Source organism: Hyaena hyaena, unplaced genomic scaffold, assembly GCF_003009895.1.
Source record: "Hyaena hyaena isolate Hyena2069 unplaced genomic scaffold, ASM300989v1 scaffold_20, whole genome shotgun sequence".
Taxonomy (NCBI): domain Eukaryota; kingdom Metazoa; phylum Chordata; class Mammalia; order Carnivora; family Hyaenidae; genus Hyaena; species Hyaena hyaena.
The window spans coordinates 5,185,661-5,208,825 of record NW_024080652.1 but is presented as its reverse complement, the minus strand read 5'-3'; the positions used below and the strand labels follow the sequence as shown (position 1 = coordinate 5,208,825).

The 23,165-nt window shown below is 44.6% G+C and overlaps 1 protein-coding gene across 1 annotated transcript in view; it reads left to right on the top strand.

Annotated features, from left to right (window-relative positions):
* Positions 1-4,635: 4,635 nt before the first annotated feature.
* The window catches only part of CCZ1 (CCZ1 homolog, vacuolar protein trafficking and biogenesis associated), a 32,971-nt gene continuing 14,441 nt past the window's right edge, over positions 4,636-23,165 (top strand). Inside the window, exons 1-10 of the mRNA XM_039226150.1 lie at positions 4,636-4,842; positions 5,795-5,892; positions 5,997-6,090; positions 6,392-6,469; positions 6,908-6,955; positions 7,762-7,845; positions 9,583-9,758; positions 17,099-17,180; positions 19,156-19,217; positions 19,470-19,581. Of these exons, the coding sequence (XP_039082081.1) occupies positions 4,717-4,842; positions 5,795-5,892; positions 5,997-6,090; positions 6,392-6,469; positions 6,908-6,955; positions 7,762-7,845; positions 9,583-9,758; positions 17,099-17,180; positions 19,156-19,217; positions 19,470-19,581 (960 nt within the window). The 5' untranslated portion in view covers positions 4,636-4,716. The remainder of the gene's footprint in view (positions 4,843-5,794; positions 5,893-5,996; positions 6,091-6,391; positions 6,470-6,907; positions 6,956-7,761; positions 7,846-9,582; positions 9,759-17,098; positions 17,181-19,155; positions 19,218-19,469; positions 19,582-23,165) is intronic.

Below are 23,165 nucleotides of genomic sequence, written 5' to 3'. Positions count from 1 at the left end.
TTTGTTACGACCCTTATTATTTCTGTGTTACCAGTTGTCATCTCTTTCATCTCTCATTTTGTGTCTTTTTTCTCAGTTTGGCTAAAGGTTTGTCAATCTTGTTTATCTTCTCAAAAACCCACCTCCTCATTGCATTGAGCATTTCTGTTGTCTTTTTAGTCTCTATCTCATTTATTTCCAATCTAATCTTTTTTTTTCTTCCTTTTTTTTCCTACTAAATTTGGGCTTCATTCTTCTTTTGCCAATTCCTTAAGGTGTAAAGTTAGGTTATTTATTTGAGACCTATTTTTCTTTATTTTTTAAGTTTACTTATTTTGAGAGAAGGAGGAGAGAGAGAATCCCAAGCAGACTCTGCACTCTCAGTGCAGAGCCCAATGTGGGGCTCGAACCCACAAACTGTGGGCTGAAATTACCTGAGCTGAAATCCAGAGTCAGACACTTAACCAACTAAGCCACCCAGGCACCACCTATTTGTCTCTTTTTTTTTTTTTTNATGTCTTGGTTACTGTAAATAATACTGCAATAAACATAGGGGTGCCTATGCCCTGTATTAGGATATATACAGAAACACTGATTCAAATTAGTGTTTCTGTATTCTTTGGGTAAATACCTAGTAGTGAAATTACTGGATCATATGGCACTTACATTTTTAATTTTTTGAGGAACCTCTATAGTCTTTTGCACAGTGGCTACACCAGTTTGCATTTCCTTTTTTTTTTAAATGTTTATTTTTGAGAGAAAGAGACACACCGGATGTGAACAGGGGAGGGTCAGAGAGAGAGGGAGACACAGAATCTGAAGCAGGCTCCAGGCTCTGAGCTGTCAGCACAGAGCCTGACGCGGGGCTCAAACCCACGAACCGTGAGATAGAACCGTGAGATCATGACCTGAGCCGAAGTTGGGCGCTTAACCCACTGAGCCACCCAGGCGCCCCCCTCTATTTGTCTTAATGCAGGCATTTATCTCTCCACACTTCCCAGTCAGAACTGCTTTTGCTGCACCTGGCAATTTTCACGATGTTTCCATTTCCATTTGTCTCCAGATATTTTTGTTTGTTTCCATTGTTATTTCTCCTTTGACCCCTTGGTTCCTCAGGAGCATGTTGCTTAATCTCTACCTATTTGTGAATTTTCCAGTTTTCTTCTTGTAGCTGATTTCTGGTTTCAATGTACTTTGTGGTCAGAGAAGATGTTTGATAGGATTTCAATCTTTTAAATTTTGTTAAGACTTGTTTTGTGCGATGGGGCGTCTGGGTGACTCAGTTGTTTAAGCATCCGGCTCCTGATTTCGGCTCAGGTCATGATCTCAAGGTTTGTGAGGCTGAGCCCCCAGCTGGGCTCCGTGCTGAGTGGGGCCTGCTTAGGATTCCCTCTCTCCCTCCTCCTTGTCCCCTGCATGTACCCCCCCCCATAAATAAACATTAAAGAAAAAAAAGACTTGTGCTCTAACGTGATCTACCATGGAAAATGTTTTGTGTATACTTGAGAAGAATGAGAATTCTGCTGCTGTTGGATGGTGAATGGTATGTCCTATACATGTTTTTTGGAGACATTTGGTCTAACTTGTGCTTTAAGGCCGATGTTTCCTTCTTGATATTCTTTTGGGATAAGTGAACTCAAAGACAAGCAGTGGAATTCATCCAGAGGGACCCACTCTCTCTGTGCTGAGCCCAGGAGTACAGCCACTGGAGGGCGCCCTTGGCCTATTTTTTGCTGTGGGGTTCACATGTGCCTTTTGCCTATCAGAAGCAGGTAATTTGGGGGACTATCAGAAGCAGGTAATTTGGGTGGTGACTATAAATGTTGGGGCACTACCTGTGTGGACAAGCTCCTTCCAGGGAGATACCCAGTCGTGGTTTAAGTCTTGAAGTGAACCAGAGGGGAAAAATGGGGTGTAATGCCAACCTGCTATTTTGGGCCTTAGGAAGGATTGCAGCCAGCCCCTAAATGTGTTTGCTAAATTAGAAGCCAGACCCTCAGGCAGCAGTTTGCAAAGTAACAGTAAAATCCCTTCCAGGGAAAGACTGATAGACAGGCATTTTGCCCACTCCCTCTGCACTGAGCTTTGGCGGGAATAGCAACCGTGAGTGCTCCCTGCTTGATGAAGATCCGCTACATTGTTTCCTACAGTCCTGTGGGTCTAATAAATGCAAGCCCCAAGGTTTTTCAAGGTTAGATGTTTTGGGGGTAGGGCTGCAGATGGGAGTCTTAAAAGTTGGGGTGCTAGATGTGTAGTCCAAACCCAGGGAGAGGCTAGGAGCTGAGCGTCCCCTCCTAACTGTGCTGCGGTGGGGATTGTGGCTGGCCAGAGTGTGTCTCAGCCTTTCCTACTCATTTTGATTTGGGTGTTTCCTCATTCGACTGGTGTGTGGGAGTCACTCAGCTTGTTTCTGGATTTCTCTCAGAAGGAATTGCCCTACATGTAGCTGTATAGTCAGTGTTTGTGGGAGGAGGGACGTTCAGGAGCCTCCATGTGGGTTCCTCCCTTGTGAGTTTACCAATTCTTTGTGCAAAATATCTTCTTTTTTTAATGTTTATTTTTGAGAGAGAAAGAGAGCGAGCGAGCAAGCAGGGGAGGGGCAGAGAGAGAGACACACAGAATCCAAAGCAGCCTCCAGGCTTGGAGCGGTCAGCACTGATCCCGACACAGATCAGCGGCCACTACTAGATGGCCACTAAGTCATCCTCATTCCTCTCCACTCAAGTGGACCTGCCACTCAAGGCCACAGCTACCTCCACTTTGTCCTGAGCTTAAGGCCTCTCAGGTCTGGCTTTCTCTGAATTCTGTATATTAGTATTTGGGTGTGTCCTGTACCAAGTATAGCCTCCTGCTGAGACACTACTGCTGCTGCATCATGCTTGGCACAGAGAGAAACTACAAGGCTTGCTACCTCCCCAGCTTCACAAGGAAGCAAGGACACGCCCTCTCTACTCTGAGGTCTCCAAACATACCTAGGTGTCCATCATCACCATTCCACCCACCTGGCACCCATATACACCCTTGGACAGTGAGAGAGGGAGATGCGTCATTGTCTAAGCTTTTTTGGCTTTCTTGCCTTTTGAAACTGAGAAAGCACTTTGATTTCTGGGGTTTTGATAGTTTCATTTTGTTTCTGTATCCTTCCTTTCCTGTGGCAATTAATTCAATTGGTTGAATGGGTGCAGAGGGGGCAAAGTATACAAGGAAGTAGAAGTGTGCTGGGAAAAAGCTTGACTAATCCTGTGAAGTGCCCTTGTGCCACATTTATATAGTACTTTGTACTTTACAAAGTGTTTTCATTTGTGCCGTCCAGTGTAATTCTGCAGTAACCCTGTGAGGCAGGGACGGACCTTATTTTACCAAGGAGGAAGCTGAGATTAAAGAAGTCAAAGGTCAATGGTCAATGGCGAAACCCAGAAATAAAATCCAGGGGTCCCAACTTCAGCCCTGGGCTCTTTCTACTACTTTTTCCAGAAGTATGTACTCAGAGACAAAGGAGAGACTTCTTTAACATGGAGTAGTCAAAGTATTGCTGAAGTCGCAGGGTCCCAGGCAGGAGCTTTAGGGTCTCCAAGAGAGATGGGAATGGTGGGAAGCAAGTGGAAGAACAGACAGAAGAAGGTGGCCTCTCATTCAACCATGGAAGCCCTGCATCTATTTTATGTATTAGAAGTCCCTAGAGACTTTGTGGGGCTAAACGAAGGGAGGAGAGGGGATTCTGCTATTTTAAAATATTTTTTAATTGTTGCTTTAATACCAAAACACTAGTATATAACGGAGAATTTCATCCACTACAGCAAACTAGTTGGGAAAGTCTTTGAAGAGCAAGTGATGATAACCGTTTGTTGAATAATGATGAAGTGCTGAGCACTCTTTGCAAATTCATAGTCCCATTGATTCCTCAAAGCAAAATTTCTATTAGGTGAGCATTTACTATTAGTCATTTTTTTTTTTAATATAGAGTAAGTGAGCAGGGAAGGGCAGGAGGGAGGGCGAGCAAGAGAGCATCTTAAGCAGGCTCCACACTCAGCAGCAGAGCCCCACTCACAATCCAGAGCTAAAAGCAAGGGGCCCCTCAAAGCTACGGCAGGGCTTTGCCCTGCTGGCCAAGGCCTGGGATTACGCAACTCCGCGGAGAAGGCCACGTTCTGGTCCCACTTGGACCGCACACGCCGCGCCTCGCGGAGCCCAGCGCCTTCACATTTACGCGCAATCTTCCAACCCCGAGCCTGGGGTAAGGCGCAAAGCCCGTCGGGCTGGTTTGATCCAGCGGTCACCTGCGGCCTCTCAAACAAGGATCAAGAAAACCCATAAATGCCAGGAGGGACCCTGTGGATGATGGAGGTGGGCAAATCGCCCAGGTGAATGCATGTCCGCCCCTACACGTGTTTCTCTCAACGCAGAGGCTTCCTTTGCGCCTTCGCTCTCCCTTCTAAAAAACTAGGCCGGTTCTATTTTTCTTCAAATACGCAGCCCTGGCCTTTTGCCAGGGCAGAAATCTGGGAGCAAACAGTTTCACTTTGATCTTAACTCAAAAATGAAACGCCTACCCAGCAAACAAACCGAACGGACGCTCCCGGGCGCTCGCCAGAAGGGGACGCTAGACTGCGGGTTCTTTTTCCGGGCCGGCGGCGACCACTTCCGGGGCGGCGGCGAGCGAGGCGGAAGTGCGGTCTCCTCGGGGCGGCTGTCTCTGGGCGGGCAGAGGGAGGCTCCCGAGGCGGGGGCCGGGCCAGGATGGCTGCAGCGGCGGCCGGGGCCGGGGCCGGGGCCGGGGCCGGGGCGGCCCAGGAGAAGCAGTTCCCGCCGGCGCTGCTGAGCTTCTTCATCTACAACCCGCGCTTCGGGCCGCGTGAGGGCGAGGTACCCGCAGCCGGACCCGGCGCCGGTGTCAGCCGGCGGTCGGAGGAGGGCCCGAGGGCGGGGGCGGCAGGCCGGCGGCGGCACCCGGGAGCCCAGGGGCGCGCCCGGGAGGCGACCCCGGGCAGCGCCTGTCATTGCGCTCCTGGGGCGGCTTTTACCGAGGCTGCCCTGTGCCAAGTGCGTGCCCGAGCCAGGGAGTAAACGGGGGCCGGACCACGCCGGCGGGGTCCCTTTCGGGTTCTGGATTCAAGCCTGTGTGCGGAATGAAGCCTCAGCGGGCTCATCCCTCCACATGGGTTGGGGCTCTTTTTGCGTCAGTTCTGGGTGGCCGAAATTGAGCTTATGTTTTTGTTACCGGAGGTCCCCACCTAGAAGCGTGGATCGAGTGGTGGACTGTAAAACCTAAAATAACGCAGGCTTGGAGGACCCATGGAAAGTTCTCTTCCGAATTGAAAAATAAATTCCAGGGGTGGCTTTGTTTGCTTTCTAGGTGGGGACGGTGAACTTCCTCAAAGGATGTCCGGTGCTGTGGGTAGCAAATCACTGTCCCTTTAAAGGCTGTCAGTCTCAATGCCCGTGAACCTGCTGAGTTTAACTCTCCGGGAGGCGGGAGGCGTATGTCTACGCACGTGCGCACAGGCGTATTTCTTACAAACGTCGGTGTTTTACAAATCAGCAGGAGGCAATAAACCGTAAGATCGAGTTTTCAGAATAATTGCTTAGTGCTCCTCCAGATGACACGTGACTTACTGAATATCACAATTGCCTTCCAGACTGGTGAGCGTTATTTACATAGTGAGGAGAAGATAATTCTTGATTTTCTGAAAAGGGGGTTTAGTTTTGATTTTCCGTTGTCTGTGACGTGAGACGTTGACTTGAAACTGCATTTTCAACAGCTGAGATGGAGAAAATGCTGACCCTGATGTGGCGATTCTGTTTCTTCATACTTTAGGAAGAAAATAAAATTTTGTTTTACTACCCAAACGAAGTAGAAAAGAATGAAAAAATTAGAAATGTCGGATTATGTGAAGCTATTGTACAGTTTACGAGGTAATGCCTTTAAAAGCGCTTTTGCAGAGCTTCTTAGCAAGTTCTTACAACTTCTACAACTTGGAGAACTGCCCCCAATTATTCTTTCTCGTTAACCTTTTTAGGACCTTCAGCCCATCAAAACCTGCAAAATCTTTACATACACAGAAGAATAGGCAGTTCTTCAATGAGCCAGAAGAAAATTTCTGGATGGTCATGGTATTTACATGCACAGTACATCTCTTTCATCTTTTTGAATTTGTGTGATGAAGTTAATGGGTGATCTTTGCTTTACTCTTAGGACTTTAGGAAAGTCCTCTAAGCTGTTGCAAAGTAAAATTACAGCAAAGTTGGTTGCAGTTTTAAAATTAGACTCCTTGTCAGTGTATTTGTTCTTGGGGCTGTTTTTAGAAGGTGTGTTTTTGGTATTGTGTCATGATCAAGTTTTTTAATTTAAGGGAAAATTAAGAATTTATCTGACTGGTTCATTGTGTAATTTCTTTTTACCCAAATTGTGTAGGTTGTTCGGAACCCTATAATTGAAAAGCAGAGTAAAGACGGAAAACCAATTGTTGAATACCAAGAGGAGGAGTTGTTGGTAACGTGTCTTTTTTTTTTTTTTTTAACAAATAGTTTGTTGTCAAGTTGGTTTCCAAATAACGCCCAGTGCTCATCCCCACAAGTGCCCTTTTTTTAATTTCACGTTTTTAGAAAGTTTATTACTGGATATGTTGAGTGACTTGGTCAGATTTAAGCGAAGTCACTTTTGCAGAAGATTCTCAGGATATGCATAGTGAAGTTTTAGGTTTGTTGCTTACATCAGCACAATTTTATAAAAACGTACAGCGTGTCTCACCGGTGCCTCCTAATCATATGTTCAAGGCCCTCCTAAAGTTACTGGTCAGAACTGCGTTTAAATACCTTTTGTTTTCAGCACACAACTGTTGTGGGACTGAGGTGGTAAGCTTTGTCCTACATTTGCCCTACAGCGGACTTTTTTCCCCTAATGTTGACATCTGTGTCCTTGTGTTTGCAGGACAAGGTTTACAGTTCAGTGCTACAGCAGTGCTACAGCATGTACAAGGTGAGCACGATGCTCTTTCTGAATGGAGTCCAGCCACTTTCCCCTCTTTACAGGCATTGTTTAAAAATCTTAAGTCTTTAGATGACCGCACGGTGACTGTCTGTCTTAGGAGAGGAAATAATGGGGCCTTTGAAACAGTGTGGAGGTTTACACATTTACTTATTCACGGAGTATTGAGTCTTCCTCTGTCTCCAGCCTTGTACCAGGAATGTGTCCCCATTGGTAAACAAGAAATTCCATGTTCTTGAGGAAAAGACATACTGCAGATATTTGTATGATTAAATGTCCGTTGGTATTATTTATGTAAAGTGAAACTTAGGTATGATTGAGGTTAAAAAAAGAAAAGTCCCAAATGATTAGGTGAAGACATGGAAATGATAACACTTAATAGTGTGTTGATTTTTTGTGATTTATTTACTTAAAAAAATTTATAGTTTTTATTTTTGAGACAGAGACAGACCGAGTATGAGCAGGGGAGGGGCAGAGAGAGAGAGGGAGACACAGAGTCTGAAACAGGCTCCACACTCTGAGCTGCCAGCACAGAACCCAATGCGAGGCTCGAACCCACAAACCGCGAGGTCATGACCTGACCTGAAGTCTGACTCTTAGCCGACTGAGTCACCCAGGCGCCCCTTGTGATTTATTTTATAACTCACACTTTCTCATGTGCATATTTTCTACATTTAAAAGGAACGGGGAATTAATTAAGTCGATTAGTCAATGTAAAAGGAAAAGAAGAATGTGTTATACTGGGAAATGGAAGGGGATAAGAAATTGACTTTTTAAAAAATCTTTTACCTCATTAGCTTTTTAATGGTACATTTCTGAGAGCCATGGAAGATGGAGGTGTCAAGCTCCTAAAAGAAAGATTAGAGAAGTTCTTCCATCGGGTAAGTACTCGGAATTTTATTTATAATCTTAGTAGTCTCCAAATAGACCCTTAGGAATATACCTATACAGGGGCGCCTGGGTGGCTCAGTTGGTTAAGCATCCCACGTCAGCTCAGGTCACGGTCTCATGGTTTGTGAGTTCAAGCCCTGTGTCAGGCTCTGTGCTGACAGCTCAGAGCCTAGAGCCTGCTTTGGATTCCGTGTCTCCCTCTGTCTCTGCCCCTCCCCCACTCATGCTCTGTCTCTCGCTCTCAAAACTAAACATTAAAAGGTTAAAAAAAAAATATGCATATATAAGTTTGTTTCTCATTGACCAAAAAACTTAGGACTTGAAAAGTGGCAAGGAGCCTAAGAACTATGGTGGCAAAACCAGACCAGTGAGGAAACTCTTGAGACGTGCACTCTTGAATCTCTCTGGAAGCTCTGATGCAGGATCAGGGCCTCCTGCTGTCTGTGTGCACCCCCACCATGTCCCAGAGACCCCTTCTGACTCAGCCTTGCTCCGCCTGGGTCTGCCATTGCGGGCTTACTCAGAAGTGAGCTTTCTGCATGGTGATTGGTTAATTAGCAGGATTTAAACTCTGCCCGAGTTGTACATTCTTATGGAGTGATGAAACAATATTGTCCTTCGTGAACAATAACCTGTGTTGACTCAAGGTAAAAATTTTTGCTATGACACACAGACTTTATCCCATTAGTGGCTTTTTTTTTTTTTTTTTAAGTTTATTTTTGGAGAGACAGAGACGGCATGAGTAAGGGAGGGTTAGAGAGAAAGGGAGAAAGGGAGAATCCCAAGCAGGCTCTGCATTGTCAGCACAGAGCCCGGTGTGGGGCTTGAACTCAACACCGTGAGATCGTGACCAGAGCCGAAATTAAGAGTCTGACGCTTAATTGACTGAGCCACCCAGGTGCCCCCCATTAGTGGTTAGTAATGTGATTTTTTCCTCAAATGATGAATGAATGTCCCTAAATAGTTGCCACTCTGTTTTACTGTAAGTTGAGTTTTACATACCTTACCTCCGGTAAAAATCAGTTTATCTTAGTGGAATAATTCCCAGTTTGTTCCCTAAATTACCTTAGTCTGTTTTTTTTTTTTTTTTTTAATGCTTTAATTTATTTTTTAGAGAGAGAGCAAGAGAGGGTCAGGGAGAGAGGGAGACACAGAATCTGAGGGAGGCTCCAGGCTCTGAGCCATCGTCACAGAGCCTGATATGGGTCTTGAACCCATGAACCGTGAGATCATGACCTGTGCTGAAGTCAGAGGCTTAACTGACTGAGCGACTCAGGCGCCCCTGTTTCTTCACTTTAATGACCATAATTATTTACTCTTGTGCTGTCTCATGGTTCCTGTTCTTGCCTTCTGTACCCTCCTGTCCCTCAATAACTAACGACCAGTCCTTTCAGCGTTATTTTGGTAGGACAGGGAGCTGGCTGTGCGTGATACCATTGTTCAGATCCCTAATGACATTAATGTAATTTGAGAAGCATTAATACAAGGAATTACATACTTCAAAGAGACAAGACACAATCCTGAATAAACATTAACTAGTTACGTTTGAATGTAATATTTTGAAATTGGTGCAGACTTCACATCTAGTTAGCTGTGGCTCACCTGCTTACTGGTCTTCTCAATGTGCTAGGATGTATTTGTATCGTAAATTGACTAATTATTCTTAGCTGTCAATGCTCTATTCCATGTACTCTCAGTAAATTTAATGCCTTTTTTTCCCCTTACAGTACTTGCAAACGTTGCATTTGCAGTCCTGCGATCTCCTTGACATTTTTGGTGGAATCAGCTTCTTCCCATTGGATAAAATGACTTACTTGAAAATCCAGTCCTTTATCAATAGAATGGAGGAAAGCCTGAGTATAGTCAAATATACTGCCTTCCTCTATAATGATCAGCTGATCTGGTATGTACACTCCCAAGGCTTGGCATGTAAAAGAAGAAAATCTTTGAGGATAATACAGACTGGGGTGACTGGGTTGATAGCCGGGTGTTAGCCTGGAACAAATAGCAAGGGGGCAAGGTGGCAAATGTCTTTATAGGTCCTGTCAAAATAAAGCAGTGATGACTTAAACCAAAAGTGGGGTGACTTGGGTTAAAATGGCCAAGCAAGGGAATTTCATTCTGGCTCCGTGCTTGGTGGAGGAAATGCTCCTGCCGAGCTAAGGTTAAGAATCCTGTTTTTATTTTGGTGGTCTTCCAAAAAAGTCTTTAAAGAAACCGTGTAGTAAATGTGAAAAGCATACTTTTCAGACTTTCTTTTAAAGAAGCTAGGTTTTTTTTAAAGTACCTAAGAAGTTAAATGTGTTATAAAACCAGGAAGTTACCCACTAGCAGCAAACTGTGCACCCTGTAGTGAGAACCAGCATAATTTCTTTGAGAATGTTAACACTGGAGAAGAAAAGATAAACTGTGTTTAAGCACAGCTGCAGCAAGACCACTCCAGCAAAGCCATGTGAATGTGCATGTGACTGCGTAGATGTAGACGCAGTGGCCCAGAAGGGGGCGTGGAGCCAGCTGCTGATCTGTGTCTGAGATGGGGTGCTGGGGTTTGGGAGCTCTTCCGGTGCTCACACGTGTTCAGTGTTTGCATGTACGAATGGCCCGCTTTCTTGAGCTGTGGCTGTGGCTGTATTTGAGCGCTAAACCCTGGGTTCGGCTCACAGAAAGGGCAGCAATGATTTCCTGAAACCCATCCTGTCCCTGCCAAGATCTTGTAGCCTCATTTTAGGAAGGGAAATTGGCTGATTGAAAGAAATTTGAATGTGTGTATTAAACACACGGATGAGTTTTGTTGTAGAATTCATTTTCTCCTATGAAAACAGCACATTCCAGATGGAAAGTCCTCTCCTTTTTGTTCACCGAATTGTTTAGCAGGGGACATGATGCTGTATTAGCTGGCCCTGTTCTAGGTGCTTTTTATGATATTCACACTGTGGTAGTAAAATGAAGTTCTCTGTGCTGCCGGAAGACGTAAGTTGAAGGGGAGTTACTTACACAGGGTTGGAAGGCACCAGCTCTGGGAAGGGAGCGGCTTTCCAAGGGCAGAAATCCCAGGGAGACCCTGGGAAGGCCGCAACCGGCCATGTCGACCAGGAGATCAAGGGACGGGCTGGTGTCCCTGTGGCCTTGGTGCCCCTGGCAGAGGAAGGGCAGCTCAGATTCCGATCACCAGGCACAGCAGAAGGCCCGACGTGGGTATGAACTTGGGGTCAGATAGGGCGCAGGCCTAGAGCAAGAGGGTCCCCTCAAGGTCAGCAGCTCCTGTGAGAGGCTGTGGAGCCAGCCTGACTTGCAAGCAGGGCTGGGTTCCGGAAGCCTCAGCTCACAGGGCTACATGTTGCCCAGCTCCCAGGTCATCTGGGCATCTTTGTCTTTGTGAAGGATGTCCCAACACCTCCTGGGGTTAAGCAGTGCCTGTCGCTGGTGGCCACACAGAGTGGCTCTGTGGTCCCGCCTCAGGGCAGAGTTGGCCCAGGCAGTCACCCCAAGAAGGAGCTTCAGGAAAAACAGCACATTTTGAGAGGTGGTTGTTAGTTACAAAGCTGGTGTGTTGAAATACCAATGAAGTATTTCATGTTTGCTGAACAGAATATTTTTGCTCTTACTGCTTACTGTGTGTATATGTATAGTTTTAAATGCTTTATTTTGTCAAGTAGAGCCCAGCATTATTGTTGTTTTTTAACATTTAATATTTTTCATCATGATAAGTGCACTCTTTAATCCCATCCCCTATTCCCCCCTACCCTTCCCCACCTCCCCTCTGGGAACCATCAGTTCCTTCTCTATGGTTGAGGGTCTCTTTCTTGGTTTGTTTCTCTCTTTTTTCCTTTGCTCATTAGTTTCTTAAACTCCACATGAGTGAAGTCATATAGTATTTGTCTTTCTCCGACTGACTCATTTCACTTCCCATTACGCTCTCTGTCTCTATTCATATGGTTGTAGATGGGAAGATCTCATTTTTTTATGGCTGAATAACATTGCATTGTATATATACACACACATCTGTTTTTTTTAAATATAATTTATTGTCAAATTGGCTAACATAACAATGTGTACTGTGTGCTCTTGGTTTTGAGGGTTGATTTCCGTGATTCATCGCTTACATACGACACCCAGTGCTCATCCCAACAAGTGTACACCACATCTTCTTTATCCGTTTACCTATTTATGGGGACCTGGGCTGCTTCCATAGTTTGGCTGTTGAAAATAAGGCTGCCATAAACATGGGGGTGCATGTATCCCTTTGAATTAGTGTTTTTGTATATTTTGGGTAAATACCCAGGAGTGTAATTGCTGGATCATAGGGTAGTTGTATTTTCAGTATTTTGAAGAACTTCCATACTTTTTTCCACTTGGAGGAATCTTGATACGGTTTTCCACAGTGGCTGCACCAGTTTGCATTCCGACCAACAATGGAAGAGGGTTCCCCTTTCTTCACATCCTCACCAACAGCTGTTATATCTTGTGTTGTTGGATGTCGAGTTTAGCCATTCTGACAGGTGTGAGGTGATACCCCATTGTAGTTTTGGTTTGCATTTCCCACATGATGAGTGATGATGAGCATCTTTCCATGTGTCTGTTGGCCCTCTGCATGTCTTCTTTGGTGAAATGTCTGTTCATGTCTTCTGCCCATTTTTTTTATTGATTGTTTTTTGGGTGTTGAGTTGTATCAGTTCTTTATATTTGGATATTAACCCTTTATTGGGTTTGCAGATATCTTCTACCATTCCGTAGTTTTCCTTTCAGTTTTGTTGATTGTTTCCTTTGCTGTGCAGAAACTTTTTATTTTGATGAGTCCCGGTGGTTTATTTTTTACTTTATTTCTCTTGCCTCAGGAGACATAACTAACATTGGTGCAGCCGATGTCAGAGAGATTACTGCCTGTGATCTCTTCAAGGATTTTTATGGTTTCAGGTCTCACATTTAGTTCTTTAATCCTTTTGAGTGTATTTTTGTGTATGGTGTGAGAACATGATCCAGTTTGATTCTTTCGCATGTTGCTATCTAGTTTTTCCAGTACCCATTTGTTGAAGAGACTGTTTTTTTCCCACTGGATATTCATTCCTCCTTTGTCAGAGGGTAATTGACTGTATAATTGTGGATTTATTTCTGGGTTTTCTGTTCTGTTCCATTGATTGGTATGTCTGTTCTTAATGCCAGTACCATACTGTCTTAACTACTGCTGCTTTATAATATAACTGGAAGTTTGGAATTTGTTTTTTCAAGATTGCTTTGGCTATTCCAGGTCTTCTGTGATTCCATTCACATTTTAGGATTGCTTGTTACAGTCCTGTGAAAAATGCTGTTGGTGTTTTGATAGAGATTCCTTTAAGCGTATAAGTTGCTTTAGGTAGCATAGACATTTTTAACAATATTTATTCTTCCAAATGTCTATCACGTTGCCTTGAATTTCTTTCATCAGTGTTTTATAGTTTTCATTGTACAGGTCTTTCACCTTCTTGGTTAAGTTTATTCCTAGATATTTTATTGTTTTTAGTGCAGTTGTAAATAGGATTGTTTTCTTAATTTCACCTTCTGCTTCATTGTTAGTGTGTAGAAATGCAACAGATTTGCGTACCTTGATTTTGTATCCTGCGACTTTACTGAATTCATTCATCAGTTCTAGCAGCTTTTCGTGGAGTCTTGAGTTTTTTACATACAGTATTATGTCATCCACAAATAGAGAAAGTTTTACATGCTCCTTACCAGCTTGGATGCCTTTTTATTTTTTTGTTGTCTGATTGCTGTGGCTAGGACGTCCAGTGCTATGTTGGATAAAAGTGGTGAGAAGACATCCTTGTCTTGTTCCTGATCTTAGGGGGAAAGCCCTCAGTGTTTTCTCTTTGAGTATCATGTTTGCTGTGAGTTTCTCATATATGGCCTTTATTTAATGTTGATGTATGTTCCTTCTAGACCTACTTTGCAGAGGGTTTTTATGAGTGGATATTGTACTTTATCGAATGTTTTTCTTGGGTCGGTTAAAACGATTATATGGTTTTTATCCTTTCTCTTACTGACGTGCTGCATCACATGGATTGTTTTATGAACATTGAACTACCTTTGCATTCTGAGAATACATCCCACTTCATCATGGTATATGATTTTTTTTTTAATGTATTGATGGTTTGGGTTTGCTACTTACTGCATTGTTTTGAAAGTAACTGATTGAGGGTAGAAACATCCATCTGTTCCAGGACATGGCTGGAACCTGGTACACTGTATGTGCTCGGTAAATGTTGGTGGTGAGCAAATGGTTAGTAGAAAACCTCTTCTAGTTCTGTTTGGACTGTGTTGCATTTCATGGATGGATTTGGTTTTACAGTGGCCACAACAACATTAGGCATTACTGCTGTTTGGTAGGAGGTCAGTCAGCTTGCTTGTCCAGAGTTCTTGGCATGTTTTGTTTTGTTTTTGCTTTTTCTTNCACACACACACACAGAAATCACCAGGCTTCTCAGATTGGTAGATGGTATAAGGCATTTAATCTGGTTTTGTGTCTTTCTTTTAAATATTTTTTAAATGTTTATTCATTCTTGAGAGAGAGAAACAGAGCATGAGTGGGGTAGGAGCAGAGAGAGAGACACAGAATCAGAGGCAGGCTCCAGGCTCCTAGCTGTCAGCACAGAGCCCGACGCGGGGCTCGAACCCACGAACCGCGAGATCATGACCTAAGCGAAAGTCGGACGCTTAACCGACTAAGCCACCCAGGCGCCCCATAGATATACTTCTTAAGTTAATCAAGGTTGATCATATTCTTGGATCTGGACTAGATTATTTTTTATATTTACTATGTGACAGTAATGTAGTCTGTATTGTAGATGAAACTTAATCCTGGTAGAAAGGATTTTGCATTGCACACACGTGGATCAGTTGAGATTAAAGCTGAAGAAAAGTTGTTTTTTTGTTTGTTTTTTAAGAAAAAAATTATAATGGGGCACCTGAGTGGCTCAGTCGGTTAAGCATCTAACTCTTGTTTTCAGCTCAGGTCATGATCACATGTTTTGTGAGATCGAGCCCTGCATTGGTCTCATTGCTGACAGTGCAGAGCCTGCTTGGGATTCTCTCTCTCCCTCTCTCTCTCTCTGCTCTTCTCCCCACTCATGTTCTCTTTTTTTCCTATGTCAAAATAATTAGACTGAAAGTTTTTAAATTATTCATATTAAATAACTATATTTGAGAGACTTTGAGGGAATACCTATACTTCTGAATGTGAGTGGGCTGTTTCCTGTTTGATGGGAGTCATTGATAGAGTCCTGAACCGTTTGGACCTGCCAGTGCAGGGATTTTTTGCTTTATGTATTTATAATCTGTTTGCTTATTTGTGTTAAAGAACTTTTTTTTTTTTTTAACCTGTTATCTGCATCTATATTTTGTATTTTATTTTGTAGGGGAGTGGAAGTAGGCTGGGCGTGGCAAACACTGGGGGGAGGGTTGCTAACAGAGACCCCACCGCTAGGGCAGGCCTCTGCGGGCAGAGCGGGAATCCTCTGCTTGGGGTTGTGTGCTCTGGACCACTGGCTGCAACTTACTATTTTTCTTTTTAAGCTTTTGATCCAGAAAACCAGCACGAAAATACTCAATGCCTAGCATTGAGTCTTAAGTGAAATAGTAAAAACCGAGGCCTAATCACAGCACACATAGGAAGCAGTTAAGTAGTGTTTTCTTCCATTTCCTCTTGCCAGGTTTTTTCTGTTTCACGCCCTGTGGTCTAGCACGGCAACAACCAAAAAGAACTGGGTGCAGGCTACATGTATCATTTTAAGTTTCCTGGTAGTTAAACTATGTTAAAAAAGAGAGAGACTGGTGAAAGTAATAATATTTTAGCCCAGATTATTTATTTTAACTTGTGAAAACATAAATTATTAATGACCAGTTTTTGGGGTTTTTTTTGGTGCTATATCTTAAAACTCCAGTGTGTGTTTTAGCACTCACTGCGATGAGCCACGTTTCAAGTGTTCAGTGGCCAGGTGGGCCCAATAGCTGCTGTTACTGGAAATGCAGCTCTAGAAATTGCCCGGCACATAATACTTGAAGCGCTCTTCTATGTGACCATCCACGACCCCGCCCCAGCGGTACTTCTAACTCGTGTCTCAAAAGTACAGTAAAGTCCAGAAATGGTTTTGTTTTCCTTTCTCTCTCTCTCTCTCTACTTACTTGAGGTTTTTTTATGCAAGAGGAAAAAGTAGATGACTTTTCATGAGTTTGATTTGGAAATTCCTTCTGCCTCGTTTGGCTGTGTGTTAGGGTTGTCCTCGGACAAACACTAAAGGTTCTCCTTGGCCGAAAACAGAACAAATCTGCCTAAGGGACTAGGCCCCCCTTACGCTGTTAGCTGTGGACCAGACCTTAGGAAAATTGAACCTGGAAAGAAGAGGGTGGCATAGGAAGAGGAAAAGGTGGGAGAGTCTTGGCAAGGTAACAGCATGTATTTGCCAAGAGAAGCCAGATTTGTCTAACAGATGGGTTTTCTGGGAAAAGCAGAGCAAGAAGCCTCTGGAATATCCTGTAGAGGCTTGATTTATATAAAGGTGTATTTCAGCACAGAATTTTTTCTTTTTTTCCATCCTCTTGAATAGAAAGAATCCCAGACAGACTCTTCTTCATCGTCTGTTTTATATACCCCTACCTACAGACCTGACTTCGAATAGGGTCTGATGCCTGTTAGGGTATCGGCACTGTTTCCACAGGCTGCTTATTCTCACCTCATGTCAGATTAGATCTGCCTGAAAGTTTCTTTCTCTTCCTGCTTTCTGCCTACATGGAAATCATAGAATTAAAATGCACGTGCATTTCTGAGACCCAGTGGGAGCAAGTCCGCCATCCACAGCATGCCAGTGTTTGCTGGGATGCTGCACATGCGGGCGGTAGCATGTGCATTCCCGTGTGGCCTGGAAAGTGGAGGGAGAGCTGCGGCCTGAAGTGGAGCTTTGGGGTCGTTCATGCTCCTGGAAGAGTCCTCCATGGAATTCAAGCAGAGAATCAAGTCCCATCATATCAGACCAGTGGCTCTTTGTTTAAAATGGCATATAGAATACAAGACGGCCGATAGTAGCCTTCGCCAGGTCAGGATGACTGCTAGTGCCAGACTGGTTGAATCCATTCCCTTCTGCAACTTGCCAGTCAAAGAGAGGGCATCTTGATAAAATGGAAACGAGAAAAAGAGGAGCTTTGTTATAATCAGAGCCATAGGAAGATGGAAGACCAGTTCCAGGCTTTTAACGCTATGCTTTTTTGATATTTCAGGAGTGGGTTAGAACAAGATGACATGAGAATTTTATACAAATACCTCACCACATCTCTATTTCCAAGGCACATTGAACCTGAGGTATGGCCGGTCTAGTCTCTCCCCCTCCCCCTGCCATATGTGTGTTTCCTCGATGTATGTATGTTTGTGTGTACACACACACACACACACACACACCCACACCCCGGGCTGGGGGGCTGGGGATGAGGGCAGAGTAACACGGTGGTGAGTGGGGTAGTTCTGATCTGTGTTTTGCGTTGCTGGTCTGACGTGTATTTGGTTGTGTACCCTTAGCGCAGAAAACCGCGTACACCAGCTCTTCTTCATTTTGTTACGTTCAACTACCATAGCAAAGGTCTGCTCTCAAGAGGAGCAATTCACTGAGCAGAGGAAAAGCTGGGATTTTAGGTAGGGTTCTGAGAACTGGAAAACACCCAGGATCTTTGACAGAACAGAGGTTAGCCCTGTAGCCTTGTCATCACAAGCATGAGACGTCATTACAGTACATGTTGTATTGCCCAAGTGGCTTTTCCACTGTGGCGCTTGACTTCCTGGCTTTCTGCAGAGACCAGTAAGTAATGCTGCAGCCTTCGCCCCAGAGTGCCCTTCTCCAGCTCTCGTTAGGTCGAAGATGAAAAATATTCATAGCCCGAAACTGTTTTGGCTCAGGTGCTGACTCACTCCTTGACCTCCCTCTATTTAAAATTCTATGTTGAAACGATAGTAAAAATCTTTGATAAGAAATTGATGCGCCCCTGGGTGGCTCAGTCAGTTAAGCATCACACTTTATCTCTGCTCAGGTCTTGATCTCAGGGTTGTGAGTTCAAGCCCCGTGTTGTGAAGCTTACTAAAAAAAAAAAGAAGAAGAAGAAGAAGAAAAGAAAGAAAAAAACCATCGAAAGTAAGGTTTTGAGGAGGACCTAGCCCTGTACTTAGTCCCTTTCTAGGCAGTTGTAGTGCAGTGACTCCTGTTTCCTGAGAATGTGCCGTGTACCAGACACAATAGCAAGTGCCCAACAAACAGGAATGTTCTTAGGCATCCTGATAACCATCCTGAGAGTCTGGATGCCCAGCTTACAGATTGGATGCTCTGGCTGAGGGGGCCTCGGTGACGTGCCCGTGGTCACTAGCTAGAAAGTGGCAGGGCCAGGACTAGGTCTCAGGGTCTGCTGGGCACTAAAGCACCTGCTTACACCCTCGGGAGGCTTTTCCACGTGTGACCGCGCCTCTGCTGCAACAGGAAACTCTGGTGCTTCATGATGTGACCAAGGAGTCAGGCTTATAAAATACGAAGCCACGGTACACAATGTGGCAACGTGTGTGGACATGTGAGGTCCTTTCTCACTGTGACCGCACTCCTGAGATTCAGATTTCCAGTTTTACTAGTGCGTTTCGAATGTTTTTCAGTCTTTGGGGAGGGGAGTTATGTGCTAAGATTTTATATAGCGTAAAAGAATGTCAAAAATTTTTTCGAGTAACAAGTTTTAGCTAACACGACTTGGATTTGGATTTTTTTCTCCCATTTTCCTCTGCACGTTGAAATAGTACATCCTCAGCAGAAGAATGTGAGGAGCGTGCTACACATCCAGATCCACGCAGGGGCATGACGTCCTGGCTGAAGGCAGGGGCTCTGAGGTCAGACAGGCTTGGGGGCCATGCCCGGCTCTGCCCCATAGGACCTGTGTGCGCTGGTGAACTTCCACTGACTTAGTTTCCACCAACACAAAAGAGGAAGAGCATGTTCTCTCTGGGGGTCCTGTGAGGTGGTCTTTGCCTCGCCTCTGTTAACCACGTGGGAGATTTTGGTTATTGCCATAAAAGGAACTAAATCAATGTATGGAGTGAGGGTACGATCAAGTTATGATCATTCTGCTTCATATCAATGCCTCTTTTATGTACCTCTGTAGTCCTTCCTCTCTCTTTTTGGTGGGGAGGAAGAGGAGAGAACAATACAGAAAAACGGCCTGGAGCCAACTAGTAGATATGAGTGCTGTTTTCAAAGCTTTAAAAGTAGAAAATATATTAAGTCGCTTCTAAACTTTGAATTTGTTTACAGTTGGCAGGAAGAGATTCTCCAGTAAGGGCAGAGATGCCAGGAAATCTTCAACATTATGGAAGGTAAAACTTGTATTCTTTGATAAACAGTATTAGAATTTATCATTGCTTTTGGTAAAGATAAATCATCAACACTGAATTACCTTTGTGTTATTGGCAATAATCAGCCAAGGAAATTCTGTCGTCTCCAGTGAGTTAAAACTTTATCGTGCTCTGATTTGGTGTCTTTTCCCCCAAAATGAATATATACTAAGTAGGAATATATTCCTGTTTGTAATTTACCTAATTGAAGTCATTTCTGTGCTTGCTTTTCAGATTTCTTACTGGACCCTTGAACCTTAATGATCCAGAAGCAAAATGCAGATTCCCCAAAATTTTTGTAAATACCGACGATACATATGAAGCACTGCATTTAATCGTTTATAAGGTAACAGCTGTTTTTCCAGCTGGTGTCGCAGATTAATACGAAAAGTAAATCCTTCTTGCATGTGTATGTGAGTGTGTGCACGAACACACCTCTTAGTTATTTCTCCGAACAGACGTTGAAATTTCTGATTACCGTGTAACTCAACAATGGATGCTCTTCTGACACAGCTGGCTTAGTTTCGGCTCCTTTTCAGTACTTTTGTTATTAGTGAAAGAATCACTGTGTCCGTGACAAATACTGTATCTGTATTCAAATCCTGCTCCACCTCACCAGTATTTGAAGTCCTGTGCGCTCACAAGCCAGAGGTCGCCAAAGATTGTGTTACCTCATAGTCACATGCGCTCTGTTGTGAGCCTGGCCATGCTTCAGCGAGTTCTGCTTTTGTGGATTTGAAAGCCAAGGACTTGCTGATTCTATAATGTGAGTCTCTGTTTGTTTCAGGATATCATCTTGTTAGGTTGTTGGTTTTTTTCAGTTCGTTTATTTGTTATGATAGAGAGCGTGCGCGAGCGAGCAGGTGAGGGATAGGGAGAGAGGGAGAGAAAGATAATTCCCCAGCAGGCCCTGCGCTGATAGCAAATGTAGGGCTCGAACCACCGAATTGCAAGATCATGACCTGAAATCAAGAGTCAGAAGCTTAACCAGCTGAGCCATCCAGGTGCCCCTTTGTTAGGTTAGTTTATTTTTAAAGTTGGCTTTGGTTCAAGAAAGAAGGCTAAGCACGTATGTTCATCTTCCCCACCTGAGAGCACAGTTATGTTTTAACTTGTAAAGGCCTAGAAACAATGGCATAAGTGCACAGGGATTAGGTGAACATCAGAGCACGAGGGAGCGGTTTCTCCCTGGAAGGCAGAAGGGGGGTGTCAGCGTGGTGCTGATGGAGGAAGTCTGGTGGAGGGCATAGGTGGAGGGGGTGTGCCAGGGCAAGAGCCCACCCGCCCCACGGAAGCCCCCTGCTCAGAGACACACCTGAGGGGTCGGGAGGGAGAAGCGAGCTTGGAAAGAGGGAGATTAAGTGAAATGTGTATGAATCAGCTGGCAGCCCCTCTTGTCCTTGCACGCAGGCCGCTGAGCACCTATCTACCAGTTTGAAAGTCAAGGGTCCTTTTAAAGAAAATTGGTCTGGAGCCCTAGAGTGGCCAGCGTGGGCATGAGCACCTGGGAGCAAGTGGCGTCTCTGGTGCCCATGTGACTGCTGCCCTCTTCCTGCCCCCGGAGCAAAGTCTCCCTCCATGGTTGGCCACATACTGCCTCATCCTTGAGCGTGTGTAGAAAACAAAACTGTAGGTCCTGAAAGAAACAGAATGACTCTGGGAACAGAGAACTTTTAAAAGTTAGCATCCACAGAGGTGAGAGATCTGTCTATAAAATAGAAGCAGGAAGACAGGGAAGAGTCCAGGTTAGAGTAAACTTAGGTTAATTGAAAATATAATTCTTCAGGGTATTTATTGGGGCAAGATGTGCATCGCATCAAATTTGCCATTTTAATAATCTTTTTTTAAATGTTTATTTTGAGAGACAGAGAAAGCGTGAGCAGGGGAGGAGCAGAGACAGAGGGAGAGAGAGAATCCAAGCTGGCTCCATGCTTAACACTGAGATCATGACCTCAGCCAAAATCAAGAGTTGGACACTTAACTGACTGAGCCACCCTGGCACCCCACATTCTAATCCATCTTCCAACTAATGTTCAGTGACATGAGTACATTCACAGTATTGTGCAGCCATCACCACTGTTTCCAGAACTTTCCTTCAACACAAATTCTGTACCCATTAAATAATAACCTTTTAGCCCCTGGCCCCTGAAACGATATAATTTTTGACAGAACTTCATTATAAGGGCTAAAGATGAATTGCCCTGCCTGGAGCCTAAGATAAAAGGACACAAGATGAAAATCTGGAGGAATGATGGGGGAGGGGGATTTCAACATGTGATTTACAGAGAGTGGAGGAGAGGAAGATAGTAAAGTGTGTATGAGGCTGCATCTTGCTGAAGAGGTGCACGTTTCCCAGACGGAAAGGCCCACTGAATGTCTTACACAGTGAATCAAAAAGAGATACTCCTACCCACACAATGGGCAGTTTCAGAAGTATAAAGAGAAGATCCTAGAAGCTTCCAGAAGGAAAATCAGGTCACCTATAAATAAAACTGACATTAGCAGCAATTTCCCTATGGGTGTAGATGTTAGGTGACAAGGGAAGGAAGACTTGAAAAGTTCTGAGAGAAAATGGTTTTCAATGTAGAATTCTTTGCTGAGCCAAACCATCCATTATAGTGATATCGAAGAAAGACGTGTTAAACGTGAAAAGTCTCAGAAAGGGTACCCCATGCGTCCTTCCTTCAATCAGAGGAAAGGGGTCTGTCCTGGGTGCGGGGACTCCAGAACAAAAAGGCGTTTCATCCGTGCAATAGTAGGACTAGGAGATTTGATTAAACGCTGGGTGTCTAACGAGTGGCACAGAAGGAGAGAATCCCAAGCAAGACCTACAAACAGATGTGTCTGCAAATGATCCGAAGTGAAGTGTGGCATATGGGGCGGGGGGGGGGCGCTTCTCTGTCAGACTTAAAATCATTCTCCTCTGAATGGCTCAGGGTCGTGACTTTGAACCCTAATGGAAGAAATACCCTAATAGAATCTGTTGCTCATAGGATTTCCATTTTTAGAGTCAAATCAGTAGATAGAATTTTAAATGTGGTGAGGGGACATTACAGTTATTTCTTTCAAAATGTTCTCTCTTCCTCAAAACAGGTTTGTTGAGATGTAGTTCACATACCATGTAATTTGCCCATTTAATGTGGTCAAGTTCAGTGGTTTCTAACTGCACAGTGCAGGGGTCCCCAGGATCACCCTCACTCGGACACACACTGCTGGCCCAGGGGCTCCTGGGACACCTGTCAGGCCCGGGAGTTCGCTAGAGGCCTCGGAGCGGCCGGTACCCCTCATACGGTTTCTGACAGCAGAGGAGTGCAGGTGAGCGTCGGCCGGGGGAGAGGCATGCGGGGCAGGATCCCGGAGCCTCGTTGTCCTCTTGCGGTGGGACCGTGCACAGGGCCTGTTCCTGCCCGCGGTGACGTGGGACGTGTGTGCAGTGCTGCCATCCACGGAAGCTTGATGGGCCTCGATGTCCAGAATTCTTAATGGGCGTTGGCCCCGCAGACTCAGCTGACCGCCAGCGTTGCCAGCCTCAGTCTCCCTCCAGAGATCCACGGGTGCCGGGCGGGCTCGGGGCCCAAAGGGATGTTGGCCTGTGGTTTTCCTTTCCTTTTGACTCATCTTCTGGCTTTGCTGTCAGGGTAGAGCTGGCCTCCGGATGAGTTGGGAAGTGCCGCCTCCTCTCCTATTTTTTGGAAGACTGAAAGATTGCTCTTAGTTCTTTGAGTATTTGGTCACAGTGAGGCCATCTATATCTGGGCTTTTCTTCATTGGAAGTTTTAAAATGATTAGCCTCCGTACTTCTAACAGGTTTTAGCGTCTTTCTTCTGGAGTCCGTTTCACTTGCTTATAGGAATTTGTTCACGTTGCTTGTTTTTCAGTTTGTTCATATAGAATTTTTCATGGTTTTATAGCCTTAAAAATCTTATTTTC